Genomic DNA, 18,917 nt, shown 5'->3' on the forward strand with positions numbered 1-18,917 from the left:
GTAAATTAGATTGTGTATATGCGGCAAATGGTTGGAACCTATTTCTTTTCTGTGTTTTTTTAAATAAAACTCAATTTGTTTTATCTTTTCGTCAACGACATTAATTCACCCCAATTACAATTATTATTTTTTTTAATAAAGTATGTATATGCAAGTGGTACTAAGAGAACTATTGAATGTGAATGGAAATTGAATATAAATATCCTTTTTTTTTTTTTATAAAAGCCATATAATGACTTACCTACAGCAGTTGCATTGCTTTTCTGCAGCTACACTAGGTATCGGATAGAAGTTAAATGTTTTTAGGGGTTTAGGAGATGTTTTTTGATTTAGTGTGAGTGCATTGCAGTAGGTATAATCAACATTCGCAACGATTCAAAAGTCACAAATATCAAGTTGCTGTGATCACTCCGCACCCTGACTTCATCAAATTGTGCCAAGCTAAAATCAACATTCATGAGGAGACCTTTCCTCCACGTTGCTGATTTTTAAACGATCACACTTTTCTTTTTGTGCGGTCTTATTTCATGTCCGCCACGGTTGCCATCATCTTACGTCAACTTTGGACGGGGCTGGCTGCATAAATGGTGCATGGAATTGAACAGAGCCTTGACTCGATTTCCCTTGTGTTGCCTTTGCAGAGGACCTCTCAGACAACGAGGAAGTCTTCCCTAAGGAGATTGCCAAGTGGAACTCCAATGACCTCATGGACAAAATTGAGGCTGTGGACGCAGAGGGAACCTCTGGTATGACAAAAGGATCATTCTACTTGATGAATAGAAATGTGGGCTTGTGAAGAAGCCCTTTGGGGCAGTTCTGTGATTAAGGGCTGTATAAATAAACTTCACTTGACATGAACATTTGTGCTGCCTTTTTTGCCAAGTTTTTTCTTTTGTTTGTTTTTGTTTTTTTTCTTCATGTTTTCAGATAAGCTCTATACGGAAATGACAGGGGACTATGAAAGAGCAACCAGTGAGGACAGACTAGATGAGGTAGGTACCCCAGTCTGTGTCCTCCAAACAGTCCTGACCAGGCTAGGCCCAGAAGTCCCGTTATCCAACACGAGATTCTATTGCTGTGCCTCCCTTGGTCCACAAGCCTTCAAACAAACGTGTCGCACAAAGACTGCTTGTCTAAGCGCTGGAATTGACTAGAATGAAAGCTTTTAAATGAGTTGAGGTATTGATTTGAGGGCGGCAGGCTGAACATTTCATGGGAGTGGAGAAGGGCTGCTGTCCATTGGCGTCTCTGTCCTCTTGTGTTCAGATGCGCGGCCCCGTTAGAGGCCGAGCCGCTAGCTCTGCCATTCCCACCATCACCGTCACTCGGCACCAGTCAGTAAGTAAATGTCCCGGCCCAACCCATCCCCCCCCCACGTCCCCCCGCCCCGCCCCGCCACGCGGACTTGAGTGGCCCCAGCGACCGCCCCTTTGCCACACCCGGTACTATCTGCCCCGCCGTGCCCTTACCTCGGACCAACCCAACCCGACTCCACTCCCAAAACCTCACCTCGCCTTGTGAACCTTCTCACCCCTACCCCGCCCCGCCCCATACTCGCTTGTTCTGTAACCGTGGCGTCGAAAACGTACAATGCTTCTGTCAACCTGTGGAGTTTTGAGTCAAACGTCTTCCAGGTAGAGTATTGCAAAACTGCACATCTTTGTATATTGTTCAGTTTAATGTGGGTTTAGTCTGCATCGTTCTTTTTTTCTCCTTTGTTGCTGATCATTTGTTGTTTGCCATTGAATGAGCAGTGGTTCAGATAAGAGGAAAGGTTGGCCCCGCCCGTCCCCTCCCCCTAATTTTCCTGTAGTCCTATGTCAGTGTGAAAAGTAGGGTTGAATAAGCATGCGGGGTCAAATAAATTGGCTGCTGATTCAGTTATTGTATCAGAGCTGCTGTGTACAAGTACTCGGCCACGTGCTCCATACTTGTAGAAATGGATACATATCAAAAGGTGATGAGGGTTTAGTCCCGTGTCCGATGCACAAACACAGATGATTTTTTTTTGATTTTTCATTGGTAAACGGCTCAGTTGTATAATTGGTGGGATCTTTGTCGGGATGCATACCATCAGAAAGGACAGTCATTTTCTAGAAATATATTTCCTGGGTTAATGATTTAAAAACTCTTAAACAACCCATCCCCGATATCCTCCCATGTTTAGGACTGCTCGTCGCAGCAGTGCCTACAGCCCTCCAAGATCCACGTGTTGATCTTGGTGCTGCACGGAGGGAACATTCTGGACACGGGCGGCGGGGACCAGAACAGCAAGCAGGCCGACGTCAACACCATAAGCACGGCGTTCGATACCGTCATGCGTGTTCACTACCCCGCCGCGCTGGGACGCATCGCCATCCGCCTGGTGCCCTGCCCGGCCATCTGCGCCGAGGCCTTCTCCCTCGTGTCCAAGTAAGGACGCAAGCGCACACACACACACACAGACACAGACACACACACACACACACACACACACACACACACTCACATCTTCACCGTAGCTTGGACCGTTATTGATGGTGCTCAGGGTGTACTACTTGGGAAGCTGTTATTGGCTTGTATTGTTTTCTATCCTTCCCTCTCTTCACTCAGAAAAAACAGTCATTGCGAGTTTTTTTTTTTTGCCCCTCATGTACTGCTTTGCTGTCAGTTTGAGTCCCTACAGCTACGACGAGGGCTGTCTGTCCAGCAGCCAGGACCACATCCCCCTGGCGGCGCTGCCTCTCCTGGCCACCTCGGCGCCTCAGTACCAGGAGGCCGTGGCCACCGTCGTCATCAGAGCCAACCAGGTCTACGCCGACTTCATCAGGTCTCTTGACGGCGCCGCCTTCTCCGGCCAGGTGACTTTGTGGCTTTTGTTTTCCAATCATAAGACAAAAAAATTGTGATGTCAATGTTAATTGTCTCTCAAAAGGGTTGGATTTTGTAACGTTCTTATATGTTCGAAAGGGTTTGAACTGATTTTTTTGTAAAGTCCTTCCGTTGATTTTGTTTGTGATCAATGCGGTTATGTTTTGGAAATGTGAAGGTGAATGCACACAAATTTTGTATTTGTGTTAAATATTCCCCCAACAATCTAATGGCTGTGTTATACACGGCCATCGACCTCTCTAGGTGTGCTTGATTGGGGATTGCGTGGGAGGAATCCTTGGGTTTGATGCCCTGTGCAGCAGCAACCAGACTGTGAATGAAAGCCAGAACAGCAGCCGCAGGGGCTCCATTGTGAGTGTCCAGGTAGGAGACAAAACACACACCTCTCTGAATTAAAAAAAAATAAATAAATCTTTTATTTTTTAAATCCCTCATTTCATGCCTCAACCGCTCTCAGGAAGTCAATTCATCAAAGAGCAGTGAGCGTTATTTCCTTTGGGTTGAGACCGGGTGATCATCCTTTTTGCCCCCCCACTAGGACCAGGATCTTCTCTCTCCGGGCATCATCATCAACTGCGGCCAGGGATCCGCCTCCCCAACCCTGGAGGGAAGCCGTCACCTCAGTCGCAGCAACATCGACATCCCCCGCTCCGGCGCCGGAGACGACGCCAAGAAGCAGCTTCCCCGCAAGAGGAGCGACTCCTCCACCTACGAGATGGACACCATCAAACAGCACCAGGCTTTTCTGTCCAGGTGCGTGTGTCGGCAGTTTAAACTCGGCTAAATATGGCCTCTCCTGCCGCTGTCGGCTTAATGGCGCGTTCTTGTGTCGACTGTGAGCTGACTCCATGCCGCCCTCACAGCTTACACTCCAGCGTCCTGCGGAACGACCCGGCCTCCCGCAGGTCCAGCAGCAGCACCATGCTGGATGGAGGCTCCTTGGGGAAGTTTGACTTTGAGGTGTCTGATTTCTTTCTGTTTGGCTCTCCCCTGGGCTTGGTACTGGCCCTGAGGAAAACTGTCATCCCTGTCTTGGACGGTAAGTCTCCAAGGACAAAGAAGTGATTCCAAATGTGGTCAAGGACAGGGGTGTCGCACTTATTTTAGGTTGCGGGCCGGATGGCTCAAAATGCAACTTCATGTGGGCCGGATTACTTTTTGTTAAACATTGGGTAGGTGTGTGTGTGTGTGTGTGTGTGTGTGTGTGTGTGTGTGTGTGTGTGTGTGTGTGTGTGTGTGTGTGTGTGTGTGTGTGTGTGTGTGTGTGTGTGTGTGTGTGTGGATGGTAGCGTGGGGATGGTAGCTCAGGAGGTAGAGCTGGTCGTCTAGTGATCTAAAGGTTGCTGGTTCGATCCCAGGCTCCTCCTGCTAGCATGCTGTAGTGTCCTTGAGCAAGACACTTAACCCCTAATTGCTCCTGATGGCTGCGTCCGTCGGTGTTTGAATAATTGTAAGTCGCTTTGGATAAAAGCGTCTGCTAAATGTAATGTAATGTGTGTGACCAACACAGTTAATTTATTTTTTCTTTTTTTTTACCTGCTCACATCTCTGATATAACTACAGTGTTGTTTACAAGTTTCACAAGTTTGTTTGGTTTTATTAGCAATAATACTTTGACAAAAGTACTCTAATATCTTAAGGGACCTGAAGTAAACTGCAATTGATTCTGCTGTATCTATTAAAAGTAATTGCACACATATAGATAATAACTGAATATTTTAATCACTGAATGAATCTTTTAATGAAAATATTAATTTATTCTCACAATTTTTTTTTTTTTACCCCAAAATCATCCCATGGATATTCAGGATATAGGTGACGAAGTGAATGCATTTGATTATCGTCTTAATAGAATCCTTTCGCCTCCCGCCTCCCTCTCTCTCGCCACCTAGTGGCCCAGCTGCGACCAGCGTGCCAACAGGTCTACAACCTGTTCCATCCGGCCGATCCGTCGGCCTCCCGCCTGGAGCCGCTCCTGGAGAAGAAGTTTCACCTCCTGCCTCCTTTCAACGTCCCCCGCTACCAACGCTTTCCCCTCGGAGACGGCAACTCGGCTCTACTGGGTGAGCCCTTCGCAGTTCGCGCCGTGGGACGGGACACACTCTCACGCCGATACGATACACACTAGGTCATGCACTAGAACCCGTGGAAAACATAAAATAAAATAGATGGAAAATATACAGTATATGTTTTTATGTCTTCATAAAAATATGACAATATACTGTAACTAAAACCCCATGAAATGACACGTCTCTCCATCGTTGCGTATTTGTTTTGTGCGTTGTGGAAAAGGCCACATGTACCTCGCACACGTACAAACAGGCTCTCTGGCTTTACTCCACGCAGAGAGGGAGAATATCATTTCTCGTAGAATATTTTCTGACTGTTTGTGCTTCCGTCTTTTTTGTGAAGCAGCTTGCTCATCTGCATGTGGTCATAGTCCCGCTTCTGGTCTGTGGTCATTAACGTAGAGTAACCCTTAGAGCTCCCAGCCGGCCCGTTCCACACAAGCCTCCCTTTCCACACGGGCTTTGTCCCTCTCTTCTCTTCACGTCGGCAACTACCACGAGTCCCAGGGCCAGTTAGGGGCGTGGCGGAGCGATACATAAAGTTAATGAACCGTAGAACCATGAAGTTATTCCTCAATGGCGTGCCATGGTTTTGATATATGGGATTCATAAAAGCGATTGTTTTGATCGAATGAGCTGTCATCCGTTATCCTCAGGTATACAGAGCATAACTAATTAACGGTACTTTAAATATTGATGAAGTTTTCCAGATCATTAGGGTTCCATTAATCAGTTTCTGTAAAGGCGGGTGTACTCAGACCCAGAACGTGTCTTGAGTACGCGATTTTAGCGTTTTTCTTTCTCGCACTTCCAATCTCCCATGTCTCACAGGAACCAAGGTTTCACTGAAATACACCAGTGGGCTCTCGCTGCAGTAGGCCACACTAAGGGCTTGACTCTGCTCTCTTTGTCTCATGTTCAGTTTTTTTATTTGTTCTTGTGTCTTCCTTGTCTCCTTTCCTTCCTTCCCCTTCTCTCGGCCTCCCGTCCCCATGTCTGCGCGTCTGGCCACCTCTCCCCCCAACCCAAACCCTGCCCCCCCCCCCCCCCCACCCCCACCCCCACCCGACCCGACCCGCACCTTCTGCCGCTCCACCTCCCTCTATAGTGGAGACGGTCCAGAGCAACGCTCAGCTGCTGCTCGATAGCGGGCCTCCGCTGTCTCTGCGCTGTCAGGAGACCATCAGCGAGACGTGCATCCCTGTGCCCGTGCTAAACTGGCAGGAGGGTTCCCTCAAAGCCACTTCTGCCACTCTGGAGTGTGTGTAGCCTCTCCCATTCACCTGCATCCGTGGCCAGTTCCATTCACTGTGTGTGTGTGTGTGTGTGTGTGTGTGTGTGTGTGTGTGTGTGTGTGTGTGTGTGTGTGCGTGTGTGTGTGTACGTGTGTACGTGTGTGTGTGTGTACGTGTACGTGTGTGTGTGTGTGTGTGTGTGTGTGTACGTGTGTGTGTTTGCGCGCGCGCTTCATTCTATGGATGTTGTATCCTTCCTCCTGTGACTTCCTGAACGGCTGTATTTAGCTTGTACCGTACACATCATGGGTGTTTTCGACGCATTGCCATCGCTGTGCTGTGACACCGGGATAAAACTCGCATCAAGGACTGATCGTCACACGTCGCCGCTTTCCGTCCTGTTCTGAGTTCTCTATTCCGTACCGTCGTCTCTTTACCTGGATTAGTCACCATAGCCGGTTTAAATTATCTCGGTGGGAAATACGAGTAGATATTTGGCCGCAGTTTGCAGCGGCGAAAGAGGAGACTTTCAATGCGAGCGCCGGTGTGTCGACCGTCCTATTCCCTAGGGTGCGACTGCAGAGCAGAACCGTTCATCCCCGCCGGGGGCCATCGGACGCTGCAGTCCGGTGCCTCTGTGGAGGGAGACAACAAATTCTTCACACGGTTAAAACAAAAGAGCCAGATCTACAACCTGCTATGGAAATGCTGTGTAAAAAAAAAAAAAAAAAAAAATCCTCGTCGCTTCTGTCGCGGTGTCGTATTCTTTCCGCCGTCAGTCATCTCTGTCCTGTGATCGGCGCATGGAGGTCACTGTGTGTGCTGCGCGTTGAAGCAGATCTTCAGTGTGTACTGTGTGTCACGCTCATAAAGTTCCCACTCGTGGCCAACATTACTGATCGCAGATTTGGGACTTTCGGGAATCTGTCATCTGAATTAAAAGGGTAATTTCACTGATTTTGAACCTCGATATAGACTATTGACTACACATAATCAGTGATCATGTGATCAATGAAAAGTGGGACCATCAAAACCCCGACTGTGACTTGAAACCAAAGCTATTTTTAATTTGAGGATTTTGCAGCGTAGTTAATAAATTAATTCAGAGGTTATTATCTGGACTTTGTCTTTTTAACCGATGACTCAGTGTACTGTATTACGGGTAAGCAGTAGTTCATATACTGTATATCTACTGTATGGTCAACATTGGTGAACTTCCCCTTTAATGTGCGGATGGGGCTCTCTGAACCCGTCTAGAAATCCTGACCATGTAGTGAAAATGATGATGGGGTCATTTTTTTTTTTTTACAATAAAAAGAAAAATCCATTGGTGAGCTTTTTGATACAGGCTATTGATGCTCCTTGTTTGTCAGGTACATAGAACATGGTTTGGCCGCCATGTGGCAACCTTATGGGTTCTCATGTCTTTCGAAACCTCCCTCAGTCGCCGCACTCAGCCCCCGACACACAGTTCCTCTTCCTGTGTCATTGTCACGCCCACTCTCCTGCGTCTGTGTCTAATCGGATCTCCTTGTTTCGGCTCAATAGCGGATGTTGTTCAGTCTCATGGTGGTGTCTTCATGGACAGTTCGTACCCCTCCTCCCCCGTAACGGGCCCCCACTTCCGGGGCCTACGGAGGGCCAGTGAGGTCAGCATTGCCAGCCAGGTCTCAGGAATGGCAGACAGTTACACTGCCACCAACATAGCCAACAGTAAGTGTTCTCATCGCCAACATGTCCACACACACACACACACACACACACACACACACACACACACACACACACACACACGGACTCCAGTTCCATTTTTCTAGCGCTCCTTCTGTCCGTTCTATCTTTTCCCCCTCCCCATCTCCCCTTCTCTGCCCCCTCACTCTCACTCTCAACACTCACACACACACACACACACACACTACAACTATTCCCAGGCAGCCAGTTCTGCCTCGATTACTTTCTCCTTTTCTAGCTCCGCCTCAACAAATACAACAACTCAATGACAGGGGGGAAGGTCGTTTGGGTGGTACTTAATAAAGAGCAGGTCTAGCGCCACGTTCCCTTTTCACTAGTGTCTGTCTTGCTGTCTCAGTGTATGCTAAATGCAATAAAACAATTGCTGCATTTATCAAATGTTTGCAGTGCATGTAGAGTCCCGCTTTTACTCGGCCATCCCTGCATTGTCCACTCCCTAATGCAATGTTTGCTGAGATGACCGGTTCTTTATGTTTAATGTGAAATTGTCTTCCAGTACCTCCTCCCCTCTTCCCTTCCCAGATTACATTTGTTTTTACAGCATTTCTACTTTTACATAAATAACAAATATTTGGCGCAGACAGAATATAGTACAGACTACAATATGACATTATCATGATTATAGGATGGTTATTAAACCTATTGATTTCATAAGTTGTATCTCGTGAGTGAGTGCTCTGCAATATGAACTCAACTGTTTCCAACAGGTATGTTCCTGAACTCTAGAAGATCTTTTGTCGTTTTACGGTCAAGCACCGTGACTCAAATGTCGCTGGTTATTTTTTTTTTTTTTTTACTCTCAAGCCTGATACACCTTCCGTTACTCACCCTCAAATGGTCTGTATTTTGTTTTCTTTCCCATAGCCCAGTCACAACAAAGCCTCCAATCCAAAAAGTTTAGCCTATTGTCCCAGCTCGCCCTTTCGTCACAAAGCAAATTCTTCGTGCGAAGTCCTCCTAAGTCCCGTAGAAACGCCGAGAGCGACCGGGCCCCGGGGCCGTCAGAAACGTCACAAGCCGACCCTGGACCCGATCACATGGCCGAGCTGGAGTCAGACCCAGAGACCGGCGACGATCTTAGTCTGTCGGGCCGGTATAGTCGCTACCTGTCCACGGGCTTGGACTGTGCTATATCTGAGCTGGTCTCCTTGGACTCCCAGGCCGAGGTGGAGCAAGGTACTTCTCCAAGGGATGGGGCTCATCCAGTCGGACTTAATCTACACTTGTCTTGGCTGCCCTTTCTTTTTTGTCTTTTTTTTGGATCACGATATCCGTCTTTGTTTTTTTTCTCTCTCTCCCCCCCCCCCCCCCCCCTGTACCCTACTCTTAGGCGTTTTACTCCCTCTGGTGAGGAGATTAGCGTTTAATATTAAGGCCGCGTTGGAATCTTTCAGTTTCCGTGCTTGGGATTTCCAAATCTTATTTCTGAAACTTTCCAGGTCCGCACCGAATCTTGGTTTGCCTGCGCTGACATAATTAACTGTCCTTAATTGTTCCGACTAATATTTAACCTTGGTTCTAAATCATTGGTTCAAACCTAACGCTACTAAAAAAAATCTGTCTTCCTTCTCTACGTGTGTTTAGAGGCTTGGTTTTGCTCGTAAACACTCTCCAAACGCTGTGTTGGCTGTGTTATAGCCGAAGAACCACTGGTACTTGTGCTCTTTTGTGTTCTTAAGGTTTTTTTTCCCCTGCTTTCTGTGGTTGATTTTCAGAAGGTGCTCGGTACACCTCTGCCTCACATTATGATCTCGTGCTCGCTCATTCCTCATTTTTCGTTCTTAGTTTCGTGCGCTCCGTTCCTCTTACAGTCGCGGCCCGTTGGTGGGGCACCAAGCGGATGGACTTTGCGCTGTACTGCCCCGACGCCCTCACGGCTTTCCCCACCGTGGCGCTACCTCACCTCTTCCACGCCTCCTACTGGGAGTCCACGGACGTGGTGTCCTTCCTGCTGAGACAGGTAAACAGGGTTCTCGCCAGCTCCTTGAGGTGCTTGAATTTCATCATCAGAAACGTAAGCACTGGAAATACCTTGAAAATAGTCCCTTATTTATAAAAATCAAACATTTCCAGAATCGCTTTTAGGACATAAGACGCCAGGGAAATGTAAATCGAATCCAGCGTGGTTGGAAATAGAGACATATAATAGTCGATGACAATGAGGTATATAAAATTTTAATTAATCCTCTTAATTGTCACCCGTCTGGTGAAGGTCATGAGGCATGAAAACTCCAGCATCCTGGAGCTGGATGGGAAAGAGGTGTCGGAATTCACCCCGTCCAAACCCAGGGAGAAGTGGCTCCGCAAGAGAACCCACGTCAAGATCAGGGTGAGGAACGGGGTCGACGGAACCGCTTCATTCATTCACTGCTTTTTTTTATTTTTTAATTTAAAGCCGCTGCTCTCTCACATGAAGTGAAAAGAATCTGGACTCCTCCTTTTTGACAGAACGTCACGGCCAACCACCGGGTCAACGACGCCGTATTCACAGAGGGCTGCCAGCAGGTGGTGACGGGTCGCTTCATGTACGGGCCTCTGGACATGGTCACGTTAACCGGGGAGAAGGTGAATGATTTGGGTGCCCCTCTTCTCAGTAGCACCGCGTACGCGGCGCCGCCGTCCCGAGTCGAGGACTACGGCGCCTTCCACGCGTGACTGAATGTCTGAGTGCTGTTCCCTCCCTCCGCAGGTCGACCTGCACATCATGACGCAGCCTCCGTCGGGGGAGTGGGTGTGCTTCGACACCGAGGTGACCAACAGCAGCGGCCGCGTGTCCTTCGTCGTCCCCGAGAGCAAGCGGCTCGGCATCGGAGTCTACCCGGTCAAGATGGTCGTCAGGTGAGATTACCCGGCACACTTTCACATACCCGGGGCTCATTGTGCGGACGCTTTCACTCAAGGACGTTGTTTTCTTTTACAGTTTGATTTCGGTTCACTCTGTTTCGCTCTGCGCCGCAGGCAGTTTCTTTACTCAAGGGCAGATCGCACTTTCTCTCTGAGATCGTTCAAGGTGAATGTCAGGGAGAATCCATTATTTTCCTCTGCCTCTGTCATTTTTAGCCTTCTCTCTCGTCCCACCCCTTTTCTCCGTCCCTCCCTCCCTCCCTCCATCTTTTTTTAACACCCCCCCCCCCACAGGGGAGATCACACATTTGCGGACAGCTACTTGACGGTTCTTCCACGGGGAACTGAATTTGTGGTGTTCAGCATAGATGGCTCCTTCGCCGCCAGCGTGTCCATCATGGGCAGTGACCCCAAAGTGAGGGCCGGCGCTGTGGACGTAGTGAGGTAACAAGCGAAGGGTGACGCTGTCTCCTTCAGGTTTAAAGCGCATCGGCATCTGACACGGCGGTTCACGTTTCCACCGCCGTGTCTCTTTTTATTCTCCGTATCGGATACCATTGCGGACCCTCTCGTTCCAGGCACTGGCAGGACTTGGGTTATCTCATCATCTACGTGACGGGTCGTCCGGACATGCAGAAGCAGCGGGTGGTGGCCTGGCTCTCTCAGCACAACTTCCCTCACGGCATTGTCTCTTTCTGTGACGGTCTGGTCCACGACCCGCTCCGACATAAAGCCAACTTCCTCAAGTCGCTCACAGAGGTCAGCCCCGAAGGACACTGTTGTAGAAGGAGTTTTGATTTGGTCTCCTTTTGAGCGGAGGTGATTCAAGGGGGAACGAAACAGTCGTCCTCTCCCACCTCTGCTCTTATCGCCAAGAAGCATAAATCCTTGAATTAAGCATGTGGTGGTTGTGCGAAACGATTAATTTGTGCTTTGTTTTACCGCTGTCACAGGCTCACATGAAGATTTTCGCCGGCTATGGTTCAACCAAAGACATCTCAGTCTACACCGCCATAGGACTCCCTTCTTCCCAAATCTACATTGTCGGTAGACCCTCCAAGAAAATGCAGCACCAGTGCCAGGTGCTGTTTGGTTACGTTGTCAAAGTCTCAAAAACCTTTCAAGGACGCTTCATATCCAGTTTTTCCCAACTAATGTGCACCAATGTGTTTCAAGCAAACTCAAGCATGGACACCACCACCCCCCCCAATTTTTGCTTTGTTAATTAGAGTTTGGTATTTGTCATAAAGGTACAAAGATTCTCACCAGATGTTTCTCTCCCCCTCTCTCTCTCCCCCCCCCCCTCTCTCTCTCTCCCTCCCTCCCACAGTTCATCACAGAGGGCTACGCGGCACACTTGTCCCAGCTGGAGTACAACCATCGCTCCCGGCCGGCCAAGACCAGCAGCGCCCGCATGGTGCTGCGGAAGGGCAGCTTCGGCCTGGGCGCCAACAGCGACTTCCTGCGGAAGCGGAACCACCTGTTGCGCACCATCTCCTCCCAGCCGGCGCCCACCTCCCCGACGGGCAGCGGCCACAACAAGCCGGAGCGCACGCAGAGCCAGTCTGACAGCGAGCGGCTGGAGCGGGAGAGACTGGAGCGCTCGCACAGCCAGGGCCACGGCCAGGGGCCCGCCCAGCGCAGCATGAGCATCACAGCCTCGTGCTGGGGCCGCAGCAGTAGCACCAAGCTGGAATCGGGCTGCACAACCAAGAAAAGCTTTTAAAAAAAAATCCAGAATACCTTTTTTTTTTTTTTTTTTTTTGGAAAAGAAATGTCGTGGGCACGCACCAGATAAGAAAATACAGCAGTTTTTGGTGCTACCAACCACTCTTTTTCAAACCAACACTACAAATTTGCCACACTTAACACAAACAGCTACAGACGGAATATGCCTTTTCATTTTGGAGAAAATGCAGTGGTTTCAAGTTTTTCAAGTTACAACTTTATTTACGAAGAACATGAACACACAAAAAGCCCAAGGCAGGAGGCGGGTCGGCAGACTGTTTATTACTGTAAATTATTTATTATATATTTAGCAGTATGTTTAATACAATATCAATACTTGCAGTGTCCCCATCTTAAAACTATGGCCTTCTGTATGGGCTTTTATACTGCAAGTGATTTTGGGGTACGAGCCCCCTCATGCTGTAAATTTCAGTAATTGTTACTATTTGGTCCTCGATCGCCTGTACGGTAATTTGCACTGCTGTGCTGTGACTGAGCGCTGCAGTCCCTGCCAATGCACAAAAAGCTCTTGAAAATACAATTTAACCATTTCTATAAAAAAAATAATTACTCCTTATACTAACTCTTCTTCGGTCCAAATCTTGTGGTTAGATCCTATCAATCAGGGAAAGGTGGATTGATTGTTTTCGTTTTCTGGTTATAGTCAATCAATAGTTAACATACAGAGTATTTAGCCATTGGGGTACGTACATTTGAGTAGGTATCCTTCTACTACTGTCAGTTATGTTCAACAGAGGTGGTTTCACTCCGTCATTAAACTTGCAAATACCCCTCGTATCTTAAAAATCAACAATGACTCTCTTAGCGGATGTTCTCAAAATTATTAACAGAGAAAACAATATATGCATCTGGGTTCTGCCTGTTCTTCGGACGTAGGGACTGACGACGTCCAGATCATCACTCAAGACGACAAAACAAAAATACCCTTTAACTATGGCGACAGTTGAAACTGTTCCTGGTTTTCTTGTGGCATTTCAACATGTTGCAGTGCAACAGTACTATTACAGTGCACTGCTGTAATACCCTATACAATGAGTAATATATTACTCAGTTATAGGGTCAACTCTTACTACTGTGTGGTTTTTGTGCCAAAAAAAAAGGTATAGAATGGTATGCTGTATATCTTTGGAGGAAAAAATGAATTCAATGTCCTGTGTAAATGTGGAACTGCTCTGAAAAGTAGATTGTCCAAGTATATAGTTGAATGCCTAACCAAGGCTTGTACATAAAGTTATAATATAGTTAGGATCTGGTATCTGGTCCGTTGGGAGGCCAGTTTCAAGTGTCTTCTTTACTCTGGGGGAAAATGCCACATTCACAGTCACATTCAGGATACTCTTTAATTATTATTACTGAAATTAATATATATTTAAGTATGTTGATTTGGGAAAAATATGTGTTTTAAGATATTTTAGCCACATTGTGATTAATTTTAGACTTATTTTTCTCATACTCAATCTGCAGCAGCCAAAATACCCTTAAAAGTCTTTTTTTTCCCTGACACAGTATTTGAACCTAGAACATATTGTTTTGCAGATCACCAGAATTGTATCAACGGAATTGCTACCTTGCGACTTATAATGTATGTTTATTATGATATATTTTGGAAACGTAGGGTATGGGTATCCTTGTGTTATCCCTAAGCTGTAAATGAGGCATTGAATGTGTTCATAGATGATATTCTTTAGCTTAGGGTTGCTCTTATACCTGCCGCATCTTCAGAGAAACATCTGCAAATTGTAAATTCTGTACAATATGCTTTAAACGGTTGGAACATAGTTAAATCTTTTGTCGTTGCTGTTAAATTATTTCTGAAAGTGGTTCAACAAGTTATAGTTTAATAATACAAACAATGTATAATTGTCCCACTTTTGGACATGTATACAGTTGATCGCAATGGACCAACTTTGGCTGAAATGTATAGGGAAATGTGCAATATTATCTTATCATACTACAAAACAAGCTGTCCGTGTCAGAAAATGTCCCAATGCACTGACAATCAGGTAAACAGGCACATACTCTCCAAAATGTCCAATGACCTGGATTGTCTGAAGATGCCTCGCTGTCACACGGACATGCAGTGATGGCGGATCCGGCATGCTTCGCCAGTTTTAGAGCCAACCTCAAAAGTAGATTTCTTAGAAAAATAGAATATAGAGGCAGTGATTACAACGTTTGCAGACAGGTAGAAGTTAGAGGATGAAGTAGGAAAAGGCCATATTTAAGAGTCGGGATTGTGACCCCTCGTAGTCTTTTTACAAACGGACCTTATGTTCAATATGGAACTCTGACATTTCAGTGTTTCGCTGCAAGGCTCCTATTTCTGCCAGGTAGCCTTCATAGGCACATAAAAATCGTATTACCAGTCAAAATGACCCAAATATCCATGAATGCACATAACTTTTACTGTAAGAAGTGACTTGTTGTGGTTGGTGCTGTGAAGAGACGGTCGGTATTCTGTGTTACTATCCCATCTGGATTTTGACTTTTCTAAGCTTCATCTTCAATGTGGAGACACCTCACACACACACACAAACCTTTTTGCAAGTATTTCTATTGGCACATTAAAGGGATCATGTGATTTAATTATAGGCAGGCGATGCTAAAAAAAAGAAAAGTGCACTAATCTAAAGATGACAAGCACGTTATCATCCCAACACATTGGATCTAGAGAATGTAGAAATTAATATGTGCAATCAGTTGTGATGTTTGGATACCTCTGGGCAGACAATCCCTCTGATTCTGCTCCTGATACAGGTAATACCAGAGGCCTTACATGTGCTTTTTTCTGCCTTACATGGACCATTGTTCAGCTAGGCCAAGACTGAACACTGCTCAGACTTACCGTTTAAACTAACCTTGCCGAAAGGCACAGACCATGCACAATTTGTTGTACAGAAGTCAGAAAGGGCGCATTACCTTATATAAGCCTATGGTTATTTAAATAGAAATACTACAAAAGTGAACTTTTCCAGTTTTGTCTTGTTTCGACGATGTCAAGCAATCCAGTCATGGTATCTTAAGCTCATTCCAGTTAATGCGATGCCCTATTACATGAACATTTAACTCTCACAAACTGTAAATGGAGAAATGCATTTGTAAAAGCTTGGAAAATTATTTCATTGCACAAGCTGTGTATCTTTTAGGTTTTGGAGAACTTCATTTTATCCATTACTGTGTGTTTCTATGTACAGTGTGTAAATAATGTATGATGAACAAAGAAACCCTTGACTCTTGACTTATTTTTATTATCATAAGGTGGAAAATTGTCTTTGTTGTTGGCAGAAGAGACAGCACCCTCTCTTGTTGGACACAGCTTATTGCAATAGTTTTATGCGTTTGGCCCCAAATAGTTTGGCCTATTGCACGGTGAGTGACATCAGATGGTGCTGTCTCCTGTTTGAATTCAGGGTTTGGGTACTCTTTACAAAATAAGTGCCACGTCTTAATGTAATTTTTTACCAAGTGATATACTCCGTATAAATATTGAATTTTTATGTTCACGTAGTAAAAAGTAACATGAAATCTATACACACCACTTAATTATGATTGGCTTTGTAGAGACGGTGAAACGCGGTATAACTGATGCAGTGTAACGAAAATAAAATCAAATACAGTTATGATGAACCAGAAGAATCATCTGTCAAGTTTGTTACTTCTTGGCTACTACTTAATTATCAACAGAAATTCAAAATTGCACAATCGGTGTGGTGGGATTAGGATAAATGTCATTGTCTCGTCTCCCCCCCCCCCCTTGGATTTCACCAAGAAGACAATAGCTTCAACAAATGCAAAAATGTGATCATTCCCTTCTTTGTTGAAGACCTCAAAGAACTTGTGATTCCAATTTGTTCTTATGGATGCACAACTTATCAATCAATCAGAACTGAATAAACTAAATTTAAAAATGACATTATAAAGTTAACAAATCACTTCAATAAGCTCACAAAAGCATTTCAAGGTTGAATCAAATTTAAAAAACAATTACTATAAGAACAACTAATTGTTTTATTAGTCTAAACATCACACATTCAATTACAAAAGCAAAAAGAACAGATGTCTTTTCAGGATAGGATCTTGCTTAACTGGATTTCAGGTTTCAAAACATGATATTAAAAAACTTTTTCTTCAGTATTGTGACAATTCACCTCTGAATACTTGAGTACAGTACTGAAAGAGCAACACCAGTGGTATACTCCGATGATAGTGGGAGACTCATCTATTTCCAGCTCCGGCTGCAAGGATCCCACATAAACTCCACACCTGATGGTGACTGTCAGACTCCTTATAACAATACATGCCCTTGTACATCTATCCCAGCATTCTACCTGTTGATGCCTAATTTCTTCTGAAAAGAGTTGCCATCTCCCTTGGTGGCTTGCTGTGGGAGTGGAGAGGGAGCATCGGGAGTTAGTCGGTGATATCTTCATTCATTTTCATGTTAAAATTGATCGTTTTTCCCCCCTTTACCTTGTTTGTATCTTTGTGTTTCTCGCGGCTGACCATTTCCTCAATGATCTCTCCTTCACCTCTCACCAATCTGGAAAAAACACAAGATGAATCATTTATTAACCGCCGTTGGAAATTCAGCCATCAAAATCCGGGCTGAAATATTTTTAAAAAGGGTCATACACAATGTGACACCCCTTTCTGTTAAAAAAAACAAAAAGTATTGTCTTGCTCAAACATACCTGGTGCGTCCTGTTTCAGGGTCTACCACCCTGCGTATAACACTCTGCCTGGCCTCATACTCCTCCTTTGTAAGAGGCCTTTTCGTCGTAAGCTTGGCTTTTTGCTCATCCGTCATGACTAAAAAGTAAATGGAAAAAACATATGCAAACACTGGAATATAAATGCTGCGGGGATGATTAGATGACTGAACCAACAGTTGTTAAACAGCTAAAAACGACTGTGAGAAAAGCCTCGGGCCAACTCTCAGAGCCTCGCATCATACCGGGACCGAGCTCGGCGGTGCCTTCGTCACTTTGCCACGTCTCTAAAAACGACGGCTGTTTCTGGACGGGGAGAGCCGGCGACGTGTTTGCCTCGGCGTTTGTCTTTGTCTTCTTCTCCAACTTCCTGAGTTTCTTTTCTTTCCTCTTCTCTTTCTTCTTTTGCTTCTTGAGCTTTGCCTTTTCCCTTTTCCGCTTTATTCTCTTGGCTCGCCGTTTCTTCCTTTTTTCATCGCTCGAGGAAGACGAGGACGACGAGGAGGAACTGGCCGAGGAAGAGGAACTTCTTGCTCTTTTCTTCCTTGGTTTAGTATCTGTAGGAGAGACGATGAAGAGATGGATAAATAGTGAATTCACCGCCAGAGGGAAATTGCCATTTAACGGCGTCTCATCAAAACAACAGATAATTATGAGGTAATAACAATAACATTATAAATGAAAAGAAAACGGCCATAAACTTACTATTTAGCTTAAACATTTGAAACACTAGGCAATATACAATAGAACTAACAGGTAGCTGAAAATGGTGGCGATATACAATAAACCTCTGCATCAACAATTCACAGTAAAATAGGAAATAGTGCACACATCGGAATGTGGTGGAGATAGTAAAGATGAGTGTGGCTACAGGGAGAAAGAGAAGTGAAAGACGCAGAGATAAGAGGGGTGTCTTATCTTATCAGGTGCCGGGTTGCTTGCCGTGCGTTTTAAACTCACTCACCTTGGTTCTTGGTCGAGACCTTCTTCGAGGACCTGGGACTCCGGCTTCGGCTGGAAGAGCTCGACGTTGACGTAGACGATGTGGAAGACGACGACGAGGAGGAGGACCGGTGCCTTTTCTTCTTCTTGTCCTGTTTTTTCTCTCGGCCCCGTTTGCTGGAGCCCTCAGAGTGTCTGCTCCGCGACCTGTGCTTGTCCATGGGGGGTTTTGAAAAGGGCAGCGAGGCGCAACTAGCGAACACGGTCGGGACGCGAAATAAATAAACGGGTCTTCCGGTTCAGCCGGAAGTGAGTCCGGCATCGGTATTTGTATGTAGGAAAATTCATCAACGTCATTTGGTTCCTAGTGCACTGCGCTAATTTACGGGATCATGTCGCCGATTTGGCCGTAAATTGTTTCATATGTTCACATTTTTTATAGATTGTATTCAAATATAATCCATATAAATAAATCTTTTTTTTTTGCAAGAAAAAAAAATTAAGCAAGATGCCCAGCTATGTTATTTAAATAATGTGGTGGCTTAAGTTGTGAACTCCCGCCAGATTCAATGACAACTACGTTTATTTCCCTGTTTGTAGGTTTCTTACATTTTACTGTAATGTATGCAATTAACTATTTGCAAGAGCTGCACACGATCTTTATCCAATGTAAGTTTGCGCGTCCCTTAAAGGTATTCCACGTCTAGGAATTACAGTACTGCTGCCATCGTAGTTTAGTTATGTTC

General features: G+C 45.6%; 2 protein-coding genes across 2 annotated transcripts in view; one reads left to right on the forward strand and one right to left on the reverse strand.

The window, feature by feature from the left end:
- The window catches only part of LOC307232520 (membrane-associated phosphatidylinositol transfer protein 2-like), a 43,448-nt gene extending 29,144 nt beyond the window's left edge, over positions 1-14,304 (forward strand). The window contains exons 8-27 of the mRNA XM_080003557.1: positions 642-746; positions 928-992; positions 1,267-1,338; positions 2,168-2,412; positions 2,651-2,840; positions 3,115-3,234; positions 3,410-3,624; positions 3,735-3,910; positions 4,764-4,934; positions 6,049-6,201; positions 7,724-7,888; positions 8,792-9,103; positions 9,739-9,887; positions 10,140-10,256; positions 10,376-10,492; positions 10,617-10,765; positions 11,066-11,215; positions 11,350-11,530; positions 11,725-11,853; positions 12,102-14,304. Coding sequence (XP_079859683.1) covers positions 642-746; positions 928-992; positions 1,267-1,338; positions 2,168-2,412; positions 2,651-2,840; positions 3,115-3,234; positions 3,410-3,624; positions 3,735-3,910; positions 4,764-4,934; positions 6,049-6,201; positions 7,724-7,888; positions 8,792-9,103; positions 9,739-9,887; positions 10,140-10,256; positions 10,376-10,492; positions 10,617-10,765; positions 11,066-11,215; positions 11,350-11,530; positions 11,725-11,853; positions 12,102-12,497 — 3,377 coding nt within the window. The 3' untranslated portion in view covers positions 12,498-14,304. The remainder of the gene's footprint in view (positions 1-641; positions 747-927; positions 993-1,266; positions 1,339-2,167; positions 2,413-2,650; positions 2,841-3,114; positions 3,235-3,409; positions 3,625-3,734; positions 3,911-4,763; positions 4,935-6,048; positions 6,202-7,723; positions 7,889-8,791; positions 9,104-9,738; positions 9,888-10,139; positions 10,257-10,375; positions 10,493-10,616; positions 10,766-11,065; positions 11,216-11,349; positions 11,531-11,724; positions 11,854-12,101) is intronic.
- A 2,157-nt stretch (positions 14,305-16,461) lies between these two features.
- Positions 16,462-18,462, reverse strand: arl6ip4 (ADP-ribosylation factor-like 6 interacting protein 4). The gene is made up of 5 exons (XM_080003558.1): positions 18,194-18,462; positions 17,475-17,786; positions 17,212-17,329; positions 16,991-17,060; positions 16,462-16,901 (listed from the first exon to the last, which is right to left on the reverse strand). Exons 1-5 carry the CDS (start codon positions 18,390-18,392, stop codon positions 16,845-16,847), a joined length of 756 nt encoding a protein of 251 aa, XP_079859684.1. The 5' UTR covers positions 18,393-18,462; the 3' UTR covers positions 16,462-16,844.
- Positions 18,463-18,917: the final 455 nt, after the last annotated feature.

This window comes from Zeus faber (assembly GCF_960531495.2).
Source record: "Zeus faber genome assembly, chromosome: 7".
In the NCBI taxonomy this organism is placed as follows: Eukaryota; Metazoa; Chordata; class Actinopteri; order Zeiformes; family Zeidae; genus Zeus; species Zeus faber.

Bases quoted from the DNA above. Each gene is read 5' to 3' on its own strand.
- arl6ip4 (XM_080003558.1), bottom strand. From the start codon at position 18,392: ATGGACAAGCACAGGTCGCGGAGCAGACACTCTGAGGGCTCCAGCAAA. The intron at 17,330-17,474 runs GTATGATGCGAG...TTTACTTTTTAG, and splicing joins CACCGCCGAGCTCGGTCCCG to TCATGACGGATGAGCAAAAA. The intron at 16,902-16,990 runs GTAAAGGGGGGA...CCACTCCCACAG, and splicing joins AACACAAAGATACAAACAAG to CAAGCCACCAAGGGAGATGG.